Source organism: Rhodnius prolixus, unplaced genomic scaffold (assembly GCF_049639745.1).
Source record: "Rhodnius prolixus isolate KJV_2025 unplaced genomic scaffold, Rpr scaffold_4, whole genome shotgun sequence".
Taxonomy (NCBI): Eukaryota; Metazoa; Arthropoda; class Insecta; order Hemiptera; family Reduviidae; genus Rhodnius; species Rhodnius prolixus.
Window position 1 is genome coordinate 31,323,750 of NW_027411614.1, and position 22,410 is coordinate 31,346,159.

General features: G+C 34.8%; 1 protein-coding gene and 2 long non-coding RNA genes across 5 annotated transcripts in view; 1 reads left to right on the forward strand and 2 right to left on the reverse strand.

Moving 5' to 3' along the window:
• Positions 1 to 325: 325 nt before the first annotated feature.
• LOC141455847 (uncharacterized) lies at positions 326 to 2,309 on the reverse strand. The gene is made up of 2 exons (XR_012459487.1): positions 2,174 to 2,309; positions 326 to 1,219 (listed from the first exon to the last, which is right to left on the reverse strand). It is a non-coding gene; the product is annotated as an uncharacterized lncRNA (long non-coding RNA).
• A 97-nt stretch (positions 2,310 to 2,406) lies between these two features.
• LOC141455845 (RNA-binding protein fusilli-like) overlaps positions 2,407 to 22,410 on the forward strand; it is a 142,226-nt gene continuing 122,222 nt past the window's right edge. The window contains exon 1 of one of the 3 annotated variants that reach the window (XM_074131283.1): positions 2,407 to 2,546. In XM_074131283.1, the coding sequence (XP_073987384.1) occupies positions 2,506 to 2,546 (41 nt within the window). In that variant the 5' untranslated portion in view covers positions 2,407 to 2,505. Of the gene's footprint in view, positions 2,547 to 14,212; positions 14,589 to 22,410 lie in introns of those variants that run through there. The other 2 variants (XM_074131282.1, XM_074131284.1) reach the window with 2 other exon arrangements.
• On the reverse strand, positions 5,343 to 15,759 carry LOC141455848 (uncharacterized). The gene is made up of 3 exons (XR_012459488.1): positions 15,365 to 15,759; positions 6,913 to 7,051; positions 5,343 to 6,559 (listed from the first exon to the last, which is right to left on the reverse strand). It is a non-coding gene; the product is annotated as an uncharacterized lncRNA (long non-coding RNA).

The following is a 22,410-nucleotide window of genomic DNA, read 5'->3' on the forward strand; positions in this document are numbered from 1 at the left end:
TCAAATTACAAGTAACTGCCAGTATCTCAATCTATTAAAATTAATGAGCCTTCTAACACGATATCAAGGTCAGTTCGCTAATTATTTAGATATGGTAAGGGAAAGAAATGTAAAGTGAGTCCGAAAAATTAGTTATCACAAATGCATCAATTGACTGGATAAATTATGTAAGAGACTACTTTGGGTTACCTAAAAAAATATTTTTTTCTAATACATATATTCTTTGTTTGCTGATTAGTTAGATGATCTCGTCGTTTAATGCTAAAATTAATTAATTACAAATTCAGCTTTTTTGTATTTTATTTCCGAATAACAAAACTAGGTGTGATCAAATGTTTTGCGAATATTTTTTCTTCCTTCTTTACATGATTCAATCTGAAGTTACCGTAGTTATATTGTAAATTTACATTTTAGACAGTTTTATTTGAGTCTGTATATCCATTAGAAATGTAAGTATATTGCTCTCATCCTCGTCAATACAAAAGGTTTTTTAATAACATATTAAGTTAGCAGTGGCAACAGAGCGAATTGTAGAGGCATCTGCTAAACAATGTTGTTAAGTTCCGTGTTTACATGTAGCTGCGTTTATGCCATACAATTAAAGTACACCACAGCACTTAACGGGTGCTGTGTCAGATGTGTACGTATATTTCAAACATTTTCTGCAGCAATTAAGCTAAAGTACAATGACTACCAATTATCTACCAACTGGAAAAATAACCGAGATTTTCCTGCTGATGTAGGCCTACCGAAATGTCGTTTATCCATCTAAACCTTGGGTAAGGTCAAGCAAGCTAAATTGCTAACAAGATTGATACTTGAGGACAAGGTGTCGGACGCCTGCCAAAAACGAGGTTTCCTCTGGAGCAAAACTAGTACATGAAAGTAGCAATGTAAACTTCCTCCTCAGGTCGTTACAATCCAGAAGAGAGCTGAAATGATGACATAATGGTAAAGCCTCTGTAATTAGGTCCACCAAAAAGTATCTGAAATAAGTTAAATGAGACTTCTCTGTTTTGATATTGTATTGAAAACGCTTGATGGTTTGATGCCTTTTTCAAATTTGAATACGCTTGGGGATTAACTTAGAATTATTTTTGCTTTTATACACAGTACACCAAATGTAAGTAAGCTTGTAACTTTGTTCATCGCATCCTCCTCAAGGATTACTTTCATGGATTAGATTCCTAGACATCATTGCATTCATTTCTTCATCTTCCTGGCAACAATTGCAAAGTCCTCTCAAAATTATTTGAAAAGTTTTTTCATGCGGGCTTTGCGTCCAACTAACGAGACGACTAGCTAAAATACATTACTGTTACATTCTCATAAAACTATTAAATAAAATTCGAGGCCTAGAAAAGGAATCGGGCCCAGTACCATTGTAAACTTCTTGGTTTTGTAGGACTGCTTCTAACCGCTCGGACACCATAGCGCCCAATATAATTATTTAATTTAAACCACAAGCTTGGGCAGTTCTGACTCCGGCTTGCCTCTACTTTACAATGCGCTGCTTAGGAAATGGTTAGCAGTCTTCTTCAGAGAGTAGACTCTCAACAAACTCAAATTTAAGCAAACAGCTTGAGTGTTTTTGTTGGCTCTGAGACAATGTATCTCTCAAGAAACCTGTCTCTCAACAGATTCGATTCTGAAAACGCTCACGACCATAACAAATGTTTCAATTGAGGTTTTGTGGTCATAACTTTGTCGCCAACAAACGCACAAACGTTATATCAGTTGAGGAACACAAACTTGTGCGTGACAATTGAGAACAAACTGTAACCATTTAGCAAGTTCTTCCAATAGTTATCATTTTTAGCTTTCCTAATTAGTAAACGGCAGCTATTCTAAATCTCAATAATGATATTAGTTTTTACTAAGCTTATACTTAAGTTTTTACTATTGTACTATTTTGAAAATTAATGAGTTCCTATTAAACTAATGAATAACATGAAAGGAACGGCGATAATAACCGAAGTCAATGACAAAAATTGGCTTCCCAACAGCTGAGTCAGGTGACGCACAATGATGTTTGGAACAAAAAGCACAATCCGGTTAGCTCCAAGCACCAATGAATGGTGTTGAAATTAAAAACAAAAAAAGAAGTAAACATCAAGTTCTATAACATTCATATGTGAGATTACCTTCAAACAACTACTATAAATTTGCTCACCTTTACTTATTTTTGCTTAAGGTATTCGATAACTATCGGCTTACTTATATTATTAGAACTTTCAGACGATTCTTGTATAAAATAAAGGGGGTACAGTTCTTTAGACCTCCCAGGCAATCAACAATTTATAACAACGAATTCTCGGTACTTTTTGCAATGACAGCTTTGTCAGCAAAATATAATTGCTTAAGGAGGTTGCAAATTATAACCTGGTGCAATGCTAAACTTTAACCTGAAAACTAAGAAACCACCTGTTGCACCTGTTGTGGCTACATTTTGTGGCGTATTGTGACTAAAATGACATAAAAATAAAATATGTGAAGAACACTACGATGACTTACTTCCTTACTCGCCTAAGGAAAATAAAACCGAGGTAAGTAGAATTTTATGCATAAAATTGAGAATTAATACAGTACGAGGTGGGACAATTTCAGTGCACTTGGCAAAGAAACTTATTTGAATTGGTAATGTGTTCATTGAAATTTAAATATGACTGGGTTATAGGTTAGTTGCATTAATTTTTCTGGTAGGGGATCTATTTATTTTATAGTTTTGTCTTGAATTTTTCATTTAACCGGACTGTATACACACGAACAAAAACCACACGTTTTAAGTTCCATGTGGTCAAATTTTTAAAATTACCATTTTGTACAATGTTCTTCATTATATGGTCACACGTTTAGCACTTGTAACAGAAATTGATGATTAGATGGAAATTTTGCACTTCATTTCTTCTAAAACTAAAATTTGCTCCAGGTCTAAAAAGACGATTTTGATCAAAGGTTGTAAACTGCTCACGCGTTTCGTCAATTTTTGTAGACTCGGCGCAATTGAAAAACTTTTACCTTTTGTGTTTATGTTATTGGTAAATTTCCAGACTATAATCGAAATATCCCCACTACTCTGCGCAGTCGAGTTGCGCTTAGGCGCATGTAATTTAAATTAATGCCATTCTGACAAAAATTTAATAAGTAATCCTTTAAGTACGGTACACCTTTTTTGAAACTTCTCTGTATATGTTGACAGATCAAGTAGTTAGTAGGCCCTATGGACGCGGCTTAAATTAAAAAAAAAACAATAAAACCATCGATGTTACTGGTTCTGTGGTAGTTTTAGTTTTAGGAGACGTCTTAATGTATTATGTTAAGAGTCGTTAGGTTGTATTAAACATTAACCACTAATTCTCTAGATATTTGTGCTCTCTGCCCTTGAAGTATTTCTACGTTATTTAATACTTACTATGAATTTGCTCATTCTACATGTGAAGGACTTTAGTAAATCACGATATCGTCGCCTAGCGATTTAAAAATAAGGTTCTGAAATGCACGTAAATTCAGATATTACATCGTTCGGCAAGAATAAGGTACTGAAGCTCGAATGTAAGGAACGATATAATTGCGATTATAGTCCTCTACTTTTAAACAGGCAGGGCAATTCTGTAGATTTAATTGGTGAGTTGTTGACTAGATTAATTCACAATCATCAAATTGCGAATCCAAAGAATTTAGCCAAATGGTATTTCTGCAAATACTCTCTCACTGCTAATAAGCCGAACTATAAAGAATCAACGAAAACGCCTTTAACCGGATGGAGTAGCTTTTTTACAAAAATTCTGGATTCAAGGACTCACACGACCACATTTTCAAGGTTTTCTTCAATTTTGTACGGTAAAGATTTCTTCAGAATCGTAGATATTATTTTGATTCCAATTTGTAAGAAGTCACAGCTTTCCCAGAATACACTGGAACCATTGTTCTCTTGCTACATTTCAAATCGAATTGGCACGCGTAACGTAAGTTAAGTCTAATGAAACCAATTTAATGATGATTCTTTTTACCATTACATTACACTAAAATCTATTCTGGGCAAACGCACTTCCAGTGATCTATTGTTCCTCCAACTTGGATTTCACACTCTTAAATATATCGGTGGGAACTTAAGATGGGTCAATATAGTCTGGTAATTCTACTGCCAATTACGTTAGTCTTGGAGCCGTCCTGGACAGACACAGTTCCAGTGGTATCCGCCAACTAAGCCTTTTGGCTACAAATATCTTACTCATAAATTTTTTGCAGGTCATAATCCTACAATATATAATATAAGAGCTCTTTAGAGAAGAAATTAACTGCATCCCTCCTTAAGATCTACGAGGTCTGTAAATTAAGTAATGAGACTGATTTTTTTAAATTTTTGTATTCAAAAAGAATTACAATTCTATATTGTCACCTACAAAATAACTTCCTTCTGAAGCCACTCAGCGCTGGAGACGTTTCTTCCACTCCTCATAGCAGTGCTCGAACTCCGATACTGGAATAGCCTTCAGCTGAAGTCGGTTACAGCCGTTTGAATGTTTTCTACTGTCCCAAAATGAGTTCCCTTGAGGTGATTTTTCAACTTCGGGAAGAGAAAAAAGTCACAAGAGCTCAAGTCAGGCGAATAAAGAGGCTGAGGAGCCGCAGAAATGTTTTTACTGGCCAAAAACTCGTTTATTGAAATTGCTGTGTGACAAGGAGCATTATCGTGATGCAACACCCACTTGTTCTTGATGTTTAGTCTCACACGAATGACCCTTTTTCGAAGTTTTTCAAGAACCTCTCGGTAAAAGTGTTGATTGACCGTTTGACCTTGAGGTAGAAACTCTTTGTGGACGAAACTTCGAAAAATGGTCATTCGTGTGAGACCAAACATAAAGATCAAGTGGGTGTTTTGCATCACGATAATGCTCCTTGTTAGGCTGGAAACATAGTGGAGCGGCAAGCAAAGCGGCGATGATAGCGAAGAGCAAAGCGGCGAAATCAAACAGAAGTTAACATATGGGGCCGCGCATAGTGGCGAGCAAAGCGAAGATAGAGCAACTCTATCTATTTCTAGTTTTTGTTTTTGCCGCTTCGCTCTTCGCTATCATCGCCGCTTTGCTCGCCGCTCCACTATGTTTCCAGCCTTACACAGCAATTTCAATAAACGAGTTTTTGGCCAGTAAAAACATTCCTGTGGCTCCTCAGCCTCCTTATTCGCCTGACTTGAGTCCTTGTGACTTTTTTCTCTTCCCGAAGTTGAAAAATCACCTCGAGGGAACTGATTTTGAGACAGTCGAAAACATTCAAACGGCTGTAACCGACTTCAGCTGAGGGCTATTCCAGTATCGGAGTTCGAGCACTGCTATGAGGAGTGGAAGAAACGTCTCTAGCACTGTGTGGCTTCAGAATCGATTGAACAAAACGTAGAAATAAAATGCTATATAAACAAAAATGACGGTAAACGATAGGAATATTATGTATTAATCAATTATTAATTATTATTAATTACATTATTAAAGGTCATGCACGAATAGAACGAGAGAATAAAGCGAAAGAAATCTACATTTCTGGATTGAATAAACAATAAATAAAATAGATAAAATAAAATAAATAATAAACAAATTACAGGGCCTAGCAACTATGTTTTCTGGTATGAGGCTGTTTCAGTACTGAGCAATACTGCAGCGTGGTGAAGTGATGGATATTTGTTTATACTTTTGTTTCGAGTAAAGAGGTAGTTTTAAGATCGTTTACATTTTAGAAATTGAGCATAGTCGACACAAATCTGGATATATAATACATTACGAAAATTTGTCTTTAAAAAAACAAAAAGAAATCTCTGGCTATTGCCAATAAATATTCTAATCATTGAAAAAGTTAAGTATTTAAATTTATTCTTAGATATTTATTTACATCAATATTGTATTTAGGAATTTTAAAGTATCGCTGGAATTCACATAGATCCATGGTTTAACTAAACATTGTTGAATTCTAGCTTCATGCTTATGGTGTCCCACCTGTCAGATCTATAAGGCTACTGTCCAGTTACCAGTGTTTAGCACATTCCTGGCATCACTAGCTGCACCGCTCCCCTACTCTTCGTGTCCCGTTGAACTGATCGATGGTTAACTTTTTAGTAATAGCCTCATCTCTTGAACTGCACTACATGTCTGGTTTGTTGGAATTTGGATATTCGATCAATTTGTCTATATTTAAACCTTTAAATAACGTTTATACTTCTTGTTTCGTAATGTCCGTTGGGCATTTTTTTTTTTTTTAAATTAAATTGAATGAAGAAAGAAACACTATTAATTAGACAATGAAAATGAGTAATTCATGCAGTAGTATACCTCTTAAATATTTTAAACGAACCTTAGCTCATGTAACCATGAATCTTGTTAGTTAATCTTTAACAAGAATGAAAGAACATAATTTTTTGGATCATTAATAACACGTCGAGGGAAAGGTTTAGCTATACGGTTAGGGTATTGGATTCCCACGCAGAAATCCTGGGTTCGAAATCCTGGCTGCTTGGCCTTTAGATTTTCTCTTTCTAGGAGCTTCTTACCAGCTCAAGGGACAGTGTTGTCTGTAACAAGAGAATACTATCCGGAGGCGGGTAGTGAACTGGAAAAAGCTCTGGGCGCCAATATCCTTAGATGTTGGCGCGCCTTAAATAATAAAAAATAAAATAAAAGTAAAATAACCCGTAGCCATTATGACCTATATTTTGAAATTTCATATCCATTTTTAGAATTTAAATATTTAAATAAAAATTATATAGTTTCTAATATCATTTTGACTATGGGTTGCCCTTCATAAAACTTGTTTGAATTATTTTTTTGAATAACTACAACTGTACAAACATAAAATTTGATGTGTACGCTTAATTTATTTGTTTTACAACAAGCACATTTTTTCTAACTGAAATGTTTGTTTTACCTGTTAAGGGTTTTTGCCACGTATAATTCGCTCGGCTTCCACCAAGCTGGTAAAATCGTTATTGGTTAGTACTGTAGAGGTCCTGACCATTCATCCTTCTCAGATTTTTTACGCCAAGAAATTGCTTGGGAGCCGTTTTCTAGAAAATAGAAAAAAACTGGGACTTCTGTTCTGTTTGACCGACATATTTTGTCCTTGCTAGCGTACTTATGGTTTAGTCTATCTTATTATTTGAGGTGTGGCTATTTAATAACGAGACTAATACTGCTACAGAAGAACTATGCATGCGCCAAATCCTAACGACCGACAGCTGTGTAGCGTAAAGCCTTCTCTTTCGATTGCAGCGCCTCACGTGTTTGTAGAGAAATCTGTCTGACCGGAACCGTCGTTTGTGTAAGAGATGTTAGTTTCGTTTTGCCGAAAACATGATACTACACATGTAGTAGAGTAACGAATTGTCGTGAAATTTCACATGAAACTTGATAAAACCGCTACTGAAACTTATCTTTAATTAAAAGAAGTTTATGGCGATGAATGTTAATCAAGTGCGCGAGTTTTTGAGTGGTTCAAGCGTTTCCAAGATGGCCGAGAAGCCGTCGGAGATGATGACCACCCGGATCGCCCTTCCACGTCCAAAACGGATGAAAATATCGATTATAATTAATCAACATTACTACCGTGAGGTGCTTGCATAACTCCGTGAAAGAGTAAGGAAAAACGGCCCGATTTGTGGAAGAACAGGTCTTGGGTTCTCCATCAAGACAACGCGCCGGCTCACACTGCATTGACTGACGTTTCTGGCCAAGTACAACATCCCAGTTTTAAGCCATCCGCCTTATTCGCCTGACCTGGCCCCATGTGACTTTTATCTGTTCCCCAAAGTCAAATCTTCATTAAAAGGGATACGATTTCAGTCCGTTGAAGCTATGAAAGTAAAAACGGCAGGTGTCATGCAGGAGCTCACAGAAAAAGACTTCCAGCACTGTTTCGAACAATGGTGAATTCGCATGGAGCGTTGTAGGGATAGGGGAGGGGTGTATATTGAAGGTGATAATAACTAAATATGTATAAATTTAAAATAAAATAGTTTACAGCAGTAGTCTCGTTATTTAATAGCCACACTTCGTACTTCTTAAATATTTTTTTATTTTCATTATATTAAAATTAAATATTGCAATTTGGTACTAGACGTTAAGCCCAGCCTAGGAAAAAGCGATTACTTTTATTTTCACTTTAATTAAATGTTATAGTGAAATTTTTGAATTTAAATTTGTACTGTATTTCATTCCACTACCGCAGCTCATCATAACCCTATCATAGAACACCTATCTTCTTTCACATTACCAGGTAATCCTCTAAGGAGATTGAAGTGAAGATGGCCCCGCTACCTATTCTCCTCATAAGAGCAGTATAGCAAGAGCACGTTAATGGACTGTTACCACTGGGTGCCTTCTCCTGACATTGTGATATTATATCACATTTGTTTGTTGCAATTAAAAGATTAAAAAAAAAAAATACTGTAAATATAAGAATTTGAAGCACCCAGGGCCCGTTAAAGTAATTTTTTGAACTTTCTTTTGTAATTGCTAGTCGTCAGCGGGTAGAGAAAACCTACGCTACCCAAAGCCCCTCTTTTGTAGCTACCCCAAAGAGATGTAACAACTCATCTAGGATGAAAGTCCCCCCCTCTCTGGCCTGTGCCACCTAAGAGTCACAGCTGTCTGAACAATTCGAGCGACTACTCTAAGATTGATGGGTATTTTCTTTTCCGCTTCACAAACTCTACCCGAAGGGAATGGGACATGAGCCGCATTATGAGAGATCTCCTTATAGCACAATGGCCAAAGGAAAAGCCAACCAACTGTTCTAAGTGATGTTTCCGTGATTTATCCAAAAACATCTCATAATCGTCTTCGGACTGGCCTTTAGTTAACTTCTTGGACTGTCGACAGTCCACAGCTCTCTAACCATGAATGCCCTTAAGACTTCCAGCCCTGGGAAACCTGACACACATACGCCAAAGAACACGCAAACAGCTGGTGTGGGATTGATGAGAGATAGTTAGACTCCGATTTGGCTAGCCTGCCCAGTTCTCTTTACTCGATTTCCCCACATGACACTGAATATCTTGAGAGTTTTTCTTACTAGATATAAAAAGTTAATAAGTATAACGATCATGTTAAATATTCCTTTTCAAATTTTAACCTGAAATATTGCTTTCTGAACCAAAAAAATCTTCTTTTTTTTTTAATTTGTAAATTTTCGTGTCGTATGTAAGTAAAAAAATATTCAAAATAACAAAAAAGCCGGAAGCTGAAACCAAATTCGATTCGCACCCTTTGTACCTTAGCGATCAACACCTCTTTACAGAATCGATTTAATGTTTTTATTGAGGTTTAATCGAAAACAGGGCCATCATTTCCTTAATTATCTAAATCATTTCTATTCTTGGAGGTCTACAACGTTTCTTTAAAATATTTTTTTAAAGTTTGATTTAAATCTAAACCATTATTTCTTTCCTACAAGATAACATTCTTAATTTGGGCTTTCTTGATAATATCTTGTTAATTTTCAGATCGAATTAGGCTATTCCATTTTTTGTTAAACTTCTGTACGCCTACTGATTACTGTAATGAATATGTAATTTTATGTTTCAGGCTGTCGAAAGCCACAAATCCGTAAGCAAAATGTACAAAGTTGGGTTCCTTAGCATTTTCCATCAATTGATTTATAGTGGACAGGGCATTTGTTGTCCAGAAGTCTTTTCTAAAACCCGCCAGTTCAACTGTAATATTTTCTCCTATTTTATTAAAAATCTGTGGTCGATAAGAACCCTACAAAAAATAAAGGTTTATCAGGATAAACTGCAATTCTTTAAGGTGGAAAATGCAAGACTTTCTCACTTACATTTACGGTCTCAATAACCTCCTGTCACTCCAAACTCTGTCACTTAAGTGTCTGGCCATCATCTCCTCCTGGATTTCCTCCTCCCATAGACGCGCAGGTTTTCCTCTTCTTCTTCTTCAATGAGGGGAGGGACAATTCCTTACTTTCTCGGGCTATTGGTTTGGGGGTCATTCAACGTACATGCCCTTACCATCTCAGCTTCCTTTCCACTATCTTCTGATCAATTCTTTTCTTCATGCCCATTTTTTGTTTTCAGAACTTCATTTTTATTCGATTCAGATCCCTTTTTCTTGTACATCTCCTTCAATGTTATATTTCAACTTCTTTTACTTTAGACATTAGATTTTTGGAGGTTATTCAAGTTTGGGACCCGTACCTTCAATAATGAAGATAAGATAAGATTCTAGTAGGGCGGCCCTTAAAGCCTACGCCACTGCAACCCCTTTGTATCTATTGTGGCTCCCCCACTCTACGGAGCTCGCCCTCCAGACCCGTCCGTTTAATCAGACTCTTAATTCTGGAGAGCGACTCTTGGGTAAAGCTTACAGGCCTTGGTTTTTCCTCCCCGAGAAGTAACATCCTTAGCCAGACAAGCCCCTCTCACTGACACAACACGTGCAGTGCCGTTTCCTCCTCTTCCTGACAGAACCTACAGAGGCTACCATCTGCCAGGCCCATGCGATGCATGTGTTTTCTGAGCCTGCAGTGACCAGTTAATAGGCCTACAATCATCCTTATAGCCCCACGCCCTTGACGGATTAATTCTGCAGACTGCCTTGGCGAATAACCCGTTATGAACTCTTTCGGCTGTCTCTGCCCTGTGGTGGCAAGCCACCATTCCTGAGACCTAGTCTGCACCCATAATTAATGGCCACAGTCTTAAGACACTTGGAGATCCCAAAATAGGGCTCCGGGCCAACGAAGTGTCCCGCAGAGCCTTCCCTGGCCAATAAATCTGCCGCTTCGTTTCCCGTATGTCCTGAATGACCAGGTACCCAGACTAAATAGACCTTATTTTGGTCTCTAATTTCCTTCAGGGCAGCCAGACAGTCCCATGCGAGTCTTGAATTGACCTGGTACGAACTGATAGCTTGCAGAACCGCCTGGCTGTCCGAGAAAATCACGACCTTAGAATTAGTTATTCCTCGTCCAACAAAATCGGCAGCACAGAACCTAATTGCAGGTAGCTCAGTCTGAAAAACCGTAGCCAGTTTTCCTAGGCTAACCGAAAACCTGCATTTCGGCTTCGCACTCCCGCTCCCACCCCTTCCACGGTTCTGGAGCCGTCCGTGTACCGCTTTGAATCCCTCACATTCAATTATGATGCTGAAGATTCTAATTATACTAACCCCTGGAAATAGTGGCCTTCCAATAGAATGTAGCATTCTAGCATCTTTTTTACCTTGCCCGCTTTATGCCTCCTCACTTTTAGCACTACATCCTTCTGCCTCATCTAAAGGTGATGAACTTTAATGTCAATAGCTCTAGCACAACGTTAGGTGAGCGGAAGTATTGCGATCGAGAAAAACTTTTGGACACTTTTCTCCGGAAATATCTCTTTTTACGTACCCTGATTTCCAAAAAGTTATTTTTAGAAAATATAAGTACGTAATATACATAATATTCAGGGTTTTCATTTTAAGACGGCTCAAATGCATTTCATGCTTAAACGGTTAATCTTAGCAAAAAATGGTAGAGGAAAAATTTGTTGCCCGTCACCTCTAGTTTCAGAATATATGACTTGATTTTAGATTCCTGCTTGATTTTAGTCCAAAAGTAAGGGTTTGCAGAGGACCCCTATTTTCATATACACGGTTTTAAAGAGTATAAAAAGTTATGAAAGAAACCGGAAACTGCAATTCGATATCTTTAAAATTAAAGGTACTAGGCCATTTCAAAATCTAATATTTATTAATCATATTTCAACTTTTTTAACTTGTTATCAAAGAGAAAGAAGAGCACGTGATAGGTCATTTTTATGTATTTTTTCATCCCCTTTCTACTGAAAATATTGCCAAGGCTGTAAAGCTAGTATTTTTCTTAATATCGGGAAATAAGTAGTTTTCCGAGTGATTTTCTAAGCAATAATCAAATGTTAAGAGCTTTAGATGTTCAAAGCATGGACAAAAGGGCTAAAAAAATAATTTTACATCTGTTACAAACAAGAAAGTTTAATGCTTTATTGATAATTTTGGGAGAGTTGCGTTTAATTACCAAAAAAATTGGAAACCTCCTGCCACATATTTAAGTGATCAATATCTTTCATGTAAAGGATTAAACTTATTCCTTAATTTATCAAATAATGCACTTTACGCAACTTGTGCAGCATGTACTGTGCCTTCAAAGGTGCCTCCTCAGAAACAGAGAGCAGTTGATAACCTCCTAGCTAACCTGGCAAGCTGTATATGTAGGAAGCTGGAATATTATCTTTATTAAATCTTAACCAGGGAACCTTCCTGTAACTTAGTGTATAAAATTCATCTTCCGGAAGTAGTGCTTTATTTAACGGATTTTTAACAGCGCATCGACTACTGAGGGCATTGGCGCCTTCTTTAAACTTATTTTTCTCTCGTGTTGTCTGCAACATTTGTCTAAACATTTTGTCTGGCAAATTTAAAGGGTAATTCTGAATACGGAAGTGGGTAGACGACTTTATTCTTAATTACCATTTTGGAGTATATGGTTCCGTGTCTTACGTATTATTTTTTTAATTAATATGTAATAATTAATTATTAATTTTTTTTTTTTGCTAAAATTCAAAGTTTTGTGAAAATTTTCCAACCGATAGCCGCCGGTGTCACTTTATTATTTAGTGAATATTTCTTTTTTAAGTTTTTTAATTTTTATAATTCTTCTTTCGATTTTTTTAAAACTTCGTTCGTTTATCAATCCAAAGCTTTTATTTAAATAATTTGGAAATTGTTTTAGGCAATGAGTTATGAGTTAAAATGTATTTAACACCTCAGTAGAGATTGAGGTGCATCATAAAAATTATTTTAATTAATAAATTAATTTACAGTAAAGTTGTTAATATGTACCGTAATAAGGTTAGTCTATCTCAAGGTATACGAGAAAATCGAGAGAATATAAAGCACATTTAACAGGATTAAAATTGTCTTTTATGGAGTATTTTCCAAAACCCGAAAACAGAAATGATAATTGGATTTCAAACCCCTTCTATAAAGAAAATTCAGGAAAAGCTACATCATTATCAATAAAAGATCTCTTTAAGTCTCTTTAAGCAGATTTCTTCATAGTTACCATTCAAGTTCTGTCACATGATAATTCAATTAAGTTTTCTTTAACTTAAATGGTAACTATGAAGAAATCTGCTTAAAGAGACTGATTGCAATGAGTAAGCTCTATCCAAACAACATTAATTTAATTGGTACTTACAGGTAGTTGAATACTTAAAAGATATTAATTTATAAGATTTGGGCACAAATATAATAATCCTAAAGAAGAACTTTGTAAATTAATTAATAATCTTGAAGAGCAAAATATGTACGCAATTTTTAATTATTTAAAAAAAGTTTTAAAACTAAGATTTTACACTTTACAAAGTGAACATGAACTTGAACTCCTTTTGTAACAGAAAATCTCTATACAATTAAAGATAATAATAATAAAATAACACATTCGGAATAACAAATATCACAAAATACAATCATTTTTACGAAGTGGTACAGTTTAGCATGATGTTCTACCAAGTGGTACGCGAGCCAAAAAAGGTTGGGAAACGCTGTCCGAGGAGAACAATTAACGCAAGCTAGCCTCAGATTGTTGGTGTTTAAATCTGTTTATTCATCTTGTTTTTAATTTGCTCAAAAAGTTCAAAATTTTTACTCTGATAAAAATTATTCTCTAACTACAACATTCTTTTTCTCGTTGCCGGTAAATTTTTAGTGATGTTCTCATTATCATAATAAATTAATTTAGTTTATACTTGTATAATATGTTATATATGTATATACATTTATAATAAGAAAAGGAAAGATAATGTCTGTGCACAGTGTTGCCCTTAAAAATTTTCTTTACCTACATGTCAACACTGTATGTGAATTGGTAGCTCATCGTCGTTCTCTTTTCTCTATACTCTCAACACTTTTTGATACAAAGAGCCATGAGATACTGTTCTGCCACACACACACACACACACATACACACATTCTCTTTCTCTCTAAATGGCTGTGCTGAGATAACCTCTTTAATGTTGAAGACTTTGTAGAGGAGTACAAAGAGAGAGTGAAGAGAATCATGCGCTGAAGAACAAAAACCAAACTGTCTCTCCCCTACTTTACCTGTCCTCAACATCCATCCCCACCTAATAGGTTACTATACCTAAATACCTACTGCGCATCATATTTTGCGCACCTCACCTTTACACAGTTCGTACCTGGTCTAACAGAGAGGTAAAATCACACAGGTGTCCGGTGTTTTAGGGACTCGGATATAATTTTTCCCTTTTTTTTTTTTTTTTTTAAAGAAAATTTTTACCATTTCCCTTCCCCCTTACGGTTGGTCCCCACCGAAAAAATATTTTCCGGTATTTATATAGTTTTTTTTGGTATACTTGTTAGTGCGAACCACAAGTTGTTGTTGTTGTTTTTAAATTAAAACTATTATTTTTGTTGTTGTTGTTGTTATACGTGCTAAATGGAAAACTTAAGGAAGGAATATCCATGTGTATAAAATAGTTACAAATTGAGAAAAATGGAGAACCACATTGTGGGAACGCCACTGACTGCAAAGGCTGCCGTTAAAGAAAGGTAAACTGAAAAATACCGTTAGATTTTTTTAAATATATTTTAAATTATATATTAAAAACATTATTTAGAAGGCAAACCTAATTTACATAAGAAAAGGTTAGAATTAGTTTTTATGTTCACACTGACTAAGCATTAAAAATTATTTCATAAAAAATTATACTTTATGGAAGGAATATTAAAAAAAAGTGATTGATACACTGTTATGCGAAAAATAAAATACTAATTATTAATTTACTACTATTATGTATTATATACATACATATATATGCGCTCGTGAGAGTGGGTTACTTCAGGGTTTCACAATATTCAACCTTGATAGTATTTTTCTAAATAATTTCTCTACTAAAAAGCACGTTTTTTCATAAACATTTATACAAACTTTTTGGAATGAAATATACATAATATCTGATTAAAATTTGTTTTTAGACTTTATTATATTCTTAATAATGAATAGTATAAGCCGGTTTAATTATTTATTTATTTTAGTTGTTTGATTAATTTAAATATGAACGATTTGCTTCGAATTATTATTTTAATCTCTTAAATTTAATGAGTTTAAAAACAGTTGTCTTTAGATTTATGTTAATTATAATTTAAAGTTTGTTTTTTTTAACTTGGGTGTTTTATCCCAAGTAAGGTTTTCAATTTTATAGCATTTAGTAGTGATTAAAGTTATTTTCTATCCTGTTTATTTATATTTTAAAGTTCTTTAATTTCAATAACTAAATTAGAACAATAAATCTTTTTGGGTTTTTATTAAATTAATTAATATTTACCTGCACATTTGGAATTACAAAGAGCATCTCGTATATGTTATGTGTTTAACAATAATGAAGACCCAAAATACCAGAATGTTTCAAGATTTAAAAAGGTAAAAAAAATCTATTGGAGTGTAGAACTTGGTGAGAGACAACGAGAAAAAAAAATCTAGTAAAATGAGAAACAACTAAAACGGACAGGAATGATAAAGAAAGATAGAATGATAGAATTAAGTTAAAAAAATAAAAAAAAAAACATAAGACGGAACAGAGACGGTAAGAGAAGTGAGTGAAAAAGGGACTTTAAGTTCATTGCACTGAGACGTAGGGTCTGTGTAACGGGAATGAGCACCAGCGAAAGTTCCACTGGCTGCTCATTTCTGGTTGGCTGGGGCCCGGATGGGGAAGGTTACTTCGGCCAGAATATATATATATATCTTGTATTGCCAACTTTAAAATAAATAAAATTTCAAAACTAAAAAAATTCAACTAAAAAGTGGCAATAATAATCTTTAGCAAAAAAGAAAAGAAATGAAGTTGATTTTATGAAAAATAAATATTTACTTCAAGAGTTCATTGCTGTTTTTTTATTTTTAATGAGTGAAAGGCTTTTTATGGTAGAATCTTTTTTTGTTCATACAAATATTCAAATGCATCTAGATTTGAGAAACACAAAAATAACTTCTAGTCTAAACTTTTATTCTTAATTATTGCTAGAAAAATTACTAAACGTAGCCTTACATCAGGTGATTTAACTTGCCACTTAAGAGAACACTGCCTTGTTGATAACTGGTCATCCACACACAACAGGGCTTCGAGGTCGGCCGAATTACTTGATAAACACAGTGGTGGTGTGACATCATCGACCTACATACTAACCAAAACATATTTTACATACTCCTGGAATGTTTGGCCTTAAATATTCCAATGTATTCGAATGGGTTTTACTGACTTGGGTAATGTAACAAAAAATTTTTGTTGATGCTTACTAGTATTGCATCAAAGTGCATGCCCAGAGGATTTCGATTCATGTCGTGTAAAAGAAATTATCTCTGCTAAATTAGGACCTCATCTCCTACGAGTAGCTAGTCGAGCATTTCGATCCAGAGCAGGTAATACAAACGATTCTATACTTTACCAACTCTTTTCTTACGAAGTCTTAGTCGTAACTAGGAGCTTGTCTTGTAACTAGGAGCGGCCCGGAGTGTTGGTCTAGTGGTCAAAAGCTTTGTAAGCTGGAGATCCCCATTTCGAATCCCTCCGCGTATGACTACATTTGCATTTGTTAGGTAAAAATTGTTTATAGTAAAGTATGAGCTTCCGCCCCAGGTCCACGACACCTTATTGGTAGTTGGACGTTTTAGTCCTGCCTACAAAAAAAAAAAAAAAATAGGCGATTACTTTACATATTTTAGTGACTCTTGATTCAGGTAAATACTTAATTGAATCGACAAACGTTAACTACTTGCAAATGGAGAGTTCAATGCAAATAGTTTCACACTCGCCTAATTTTTAAAAATCATTCCGATCAACTCTTAAGAATTGGATACAAAATAGATAAGCATTTTCGTTAAAATAAGTAAAGATCTACAAGTTTCGCAGCTTATTTCTTGCACTGAAGCTATTAGGCCAGCTTTCTAAGGCACCAATTATTACAGGGAGATTGGTTACTTGGGTGTCTAGCTTGAAATTTGTGCGAATAGACTTTAGTTTGCTGTGTTTAAAGTTGTCATTTTGCAACTGACTTATAAGTCGGAGTTTCGACGGCTGCGGACTGAATTATTCCCTGGAGTTTTTTGAGTTGCAATTGAGTGGACCTGAAACTTCATTATTGAGGAGATGATGGAATACCAACTTCTAGTTTACAGAGTATTTTTGGTTTTGTAATATTGTTTGTTCACACCCCACCTAAATCCACCTTGAAATATCGTTAATTTTAATAAGTCTTTTTAAATTTTATTGGACATTACTCACTGATAAATTATAAGTTTTATCATTAGAAAATGATAAATTTTCTTTTTTCTTTGAATTTTACTGAGAAATTAGTGTTTTGGGGGACGGGTTAAGTGGTTTTTAGCCTTTCTTTTTAACCATAAATCACGCCAGATTGTAACTGGATGTGGTTGCTAATATTTTAATTTACTATCAATCGTGCTGTATATGGTTTCAATTTTAAAATTCCTAAAAAAACCATAAAATGTATTCTTCTATTCTTTTAAAATCGGAATTCCGGTGAGATTTAACATAAATTTTAAATTTTTGGAATGATTTAAACATTACTTGATATTTACCTAGGTTGCAGAGGAGGAGCACTCCAAGAAAAAGCTTAACTTATCAAGTTTCCTAAAAATCCTCCCCAATTTTTGATGTTTTTTTTTTGCGAACAAATGATTAATAAACAGGATTAACTATTGCTAATGTTTTTCCTATAGTTCGGAGAGTAACTCCAAATAAAATTTGAGGAAATCGGAAATGATAAAATCGCCAGGATTAAAAGAAAAACAGTAAAGTAATAAATTCGGATTTAGGCCCCAAACCGTTGTAATTTCTTACTTTGAGATTTGTGGTTTCGCGAGCTTCTATTAGATATTGAGTCCAAGACATCATCCACTATTTCTGGGGGTTGTCAAAAGATAATTGTAGAAAAACTCAGCCTCGAGTATTAATAGATATGAAAGAATACTGGGACGCCACACATCTCTAGGAAGAAGAAAGACGAGATTTGGTAAGCACTTTCGTTCGAATTCCTGTCTTAATAGCTAATACCAATATTACCTAGGTCACAGAATCGGATGCACTGTCTGTAGAAGTGGACTTTGTCTGAGTAACTCTCAAAATTATTAAAGAAAATTAGGTATCGCGGACACGGACAGAAGCACATTACTTTACAATAAACATTTTTTTTTCTTACAAATAAACAGTAAGCGGGATGCGAACTGGGGATCTCCGAGGCACGTGTCCGCGTAAAGGCACGTTCATAACCACTAGTCCAACGCCCGCTCCTTACAAAATTTAAAATGATGTCGGAATGTCCAAATAATTAATAACTGATTGTCCGAATCTTAATAATAATATTAATAATATCCAAAAGTAATTTAATAACTATTAGATTAAATTAATACAGCCAAGTATGATGTGACATTACAATGACAGTGCAAACATATTATTTGCATATATTTTAAATACTAATGTATCCAGTACACTTTTATAGATACTAAACTATAAATTAAATATTATGTCTAAGTGTTTCGTAGTATTATATAAGAAAATAAATTTCAGTTAATTAAAAATAAAGAACACCTGATTTAAACACTCCCAAGGCTTTGACGTGTTTGGCTTCTTGCAGTCGTTGCAGTTTTGATTAGCAAATATTTTTATTTAATTAAAAACCAACTCTTTAAAATTAAAAGTATTGCGTTCGCATCAAGTTTTAACCCAAATTTTGTTTTTTTATGCTCAGCTCGGTACGATTTTTTTTAACGTTTAGAGCTTGGTTATGTGGGAAAAACAGTGTAAATCAGAACGGAAGCTAACAATAATATTGTTTCGTGATTTTATGAACTGAAACTTAACTCATGTAGGGTAACGTTCTACATGTATCAAGAACATTGTTAAGTTAAGATTGATCACGTCAGATTTGTTTTATAATCGCGTTGAATGAGATAGTTTCTGATTAAAGTTCAATTTACATAGTCTTAAATAATCTGCTGTGATAAACATCTTTTGTTTTGATAAAATACAGAAATTTGATGAAATTTAAGCATAAACAGAAGTTATTAAACTTATGCCTACAAATTTAGAGCATTCCCTACATTATGCCTTACTAAAAGTCGATGGTTGCTCTTATTTCAGGCTAACGGAACTAATAAATTTCTTGGTTAAATTTTTAAATTATTAAAAGTTAAAAGAAAAATTTTATATTTTATGTTACAAAGAAGAAAATAGATTTTTCCGGCTCAAGTACCACGCATAGAGTAAGCATACCATATTGCGCTTTAGTTATTTCGGTATTTCTTTTTGGTAAACTCTTACAAAACTCTGGTGTGACTTACGCCTCAAAAAATAGGCATTACTTCACTTTACTCCCATTTCACTTACAGACCAAATTGTAAAAAACACCTTTTTTTTAACCGTAGGGTACCTCAAAGTGAATATTTTCTGTTTAAATTCAATTGCGAATGTTATTTAGCACATGCGGTAATAGTAGTAACAATATTTCGGACCTAACTGGTATCGTTAGAGACAATAAAAACTGGTATATTGCAGCGCATTATTTTTGTAGTAAATGATTCACATTAAATATTTCTTAATTTTTTTTTTTTTAAAGACAAAGTCTCGACAAAACATCGAATAGGTTATTATTATTTTTCTTCATTCTCGAACGTACTTTTCACTGTTTTAAAGTTCCTTATTACGAATACTTTTAACGATTTAATCTATGCTTGTATTCGCTTAAGAAAGGTTCGATTTTCTTAAAAAACGCCTGCGTTTTATCTAAAATTAAGGGCAATTTTGCGCCACTAGTTAAAGAAGGCTGAAATATTGCATTTTCTTTTTCTATCTTGGTCTATTCTACTTCAGGAATTCTTTTTACTTCAGATTTTTTATTTTTTGCAAATAGAGAGGTGAAAAAGAAATATTTGAAGATATTGGTCATTACAACAAATTCTTGGACTTAGTGAAAATATTGGCCTATATTTCGAGCGATACTCTTTAACTATGGAGTAAACATATCATTTATTAATTTAAGATGTAAAATGTGCAGCTCTTTGTTCATCTTTGTACGTATTTTATACTGGACCATCTTGAGTGGATGAGTTGATGGTTACCTTTTGTGGGCCATAACAAGAAGCTTTCCTATCCTGGAAGTCAATACTGTTTTCAAGTTAACTAATGTTTAGAAAAAAAAAGAGTCAAATATACTCTCTTGAACCTACAGAGTAAAAATAACTCAAGGTCATACATGATTTACGATGATATAAATGGAAATTTAAATTCATAGGTAAGCTTAGATGTTGTACACTATAGTTACAACAAAATCTACGCTCCTTATAAATACAGTTCTTTTTACAAATTCAAACAATACATTGTAACAGCCACAAGAGAGCCCGTTTGTTTCAACTCATATACTTATTGTTATTCATCAAACTTAGTGAAATCCAGGAAAAATGACCACTAAAAATACCCCGAGAATATGCAGCAGTAACTTCTAATTTATTATTATTATACGAATAAGTACATATCTTCTAGCGGTATAACATCCTGTGTGACGTGTCGAACTATTTTCTTCTACTTCCTTTTTCTCGAAGTTTTTGTGATTTGATATTTTTAAATTGTTTCGACTGTTTTATAACCTCCATGTTGACCGTCTACCTGAGAATCGTAACAGTTTGACAATCAGTGGGTTCGCCTTTTTTCACATTAATCGCTAATGTATTGTGTGAATGTCGACCTCCTATTTACAGTGATACCTAGATAAGTTTCCATGAACACTGTTTAATCGACTGTTTACTAACAGTTATGCTCTTCTAGTAACTGACAAGCCTCTGTTTAGTGAACTGAATTCTGCTAGAAGGAAAGAAAGAATATTGACAATTTCAGTTATGATTTTTTTATTGTTTTTGCCAAGCTTTCGCCCTAGGGACTAGGTCTTCTTTAGGGCTGTGAAGCATTTTTTACAGCATAGTTATAGTAATTGTATTATAACGAATTTTGTATAAAGTTATGCAGTTTTCAAAAATTATATACTGTTGACAATATAATATTTTTACATTTTTATTAACTCTCTATGCCGATGACACGGCAATCCTTTCTCCAAACATAGATCCTATCGTGGCAACACGAACCCTGCAATCCCATCTTCACATCCTCGAACCCTGGCTTCGGCAGTGGAGGATTAAGGTAAATGAACCCAAATCTAAACATGTAGTCTTCACCCTAAACAAAAAAATACTCCCTTCTCTTTACCTGAATAACATTCCTATCCCCCCTGCGAACCAAGTACGATACCTTGGCCTACATCTAGACAAACGACTAACGTGGAACCCTCATACTAGACTCAAACGAACTGACTGCAACTTCAGGTACAAAATGTTGAAACGACTACTTGACAAACGCTCTAAACTTACTTTACTGAACAAAAAGAGACTCTACACTGCCCTGATAGCCCCAATATGGACATACGGAATTGAATTTTACGGTACTGCTAAACGATCCAACCTTAACCGTCTTCAAACCCTACAATCCAAAATCCTGAGAACCATCCTCAACGCTCCTTTCTATGTCTCCAACCATACTATCCATTCCGATTTAAACATACCATTTGTCTCTGACCTAGCCCAATCCCGCTACACAAAATTTCATTCCAAACTATCCTTCCATTTTAATCCCCTAATCCGTGACCTATCCTCAAGAACACTTCCTTCAAATCCTCATCGAAGACTAAAGCGGAGGTGGCCGCGCGATCATTTAAGTGCAGAACGGCGGCCTCCTAGGATGGCTGCTGTGTAAGATTGCCTTCTTGGCGAACTAGCGGCTCCCATCACTGGATGGTCGCCGTTCACATCGCTCATGCCAATTTGTATATATATTTATTTATATGTACATTATTCACACATCAATTTTGCTTGTTGTATATATGTACAGTTGCAGAAATAAAATTAAAAAAAAAAAAAAAAATTAACTCTCCGGCGGGGCTCCTGTCCACCTGTCCTCTTCAACAGCAATCCTCTTCCTTATACAGATCTGGTGCTTTACCTTGGGCTCTTTACAGACAAACGACTCACGTGGAACCCACATACTAGACTTAAAAGACAACCAATGACAAAACGTGCTAAACTGCTTTACAGACTTCTTGGACGACGCTCCAAATTACCCATTAAACTCAAACGCTTAATACCACAATACTATCTTCAAACCTATGTGGACTTACGGACTAGAGCTGTGGGATTCAGCCAAACCTACAAACATACGGACATTTTCAAACATTTCATTCAAAACTCCTCCGACAGATAGGTGACGCTGCTTTCTACGTGATTAACCTTACTCTTCACAACGACCTCAAC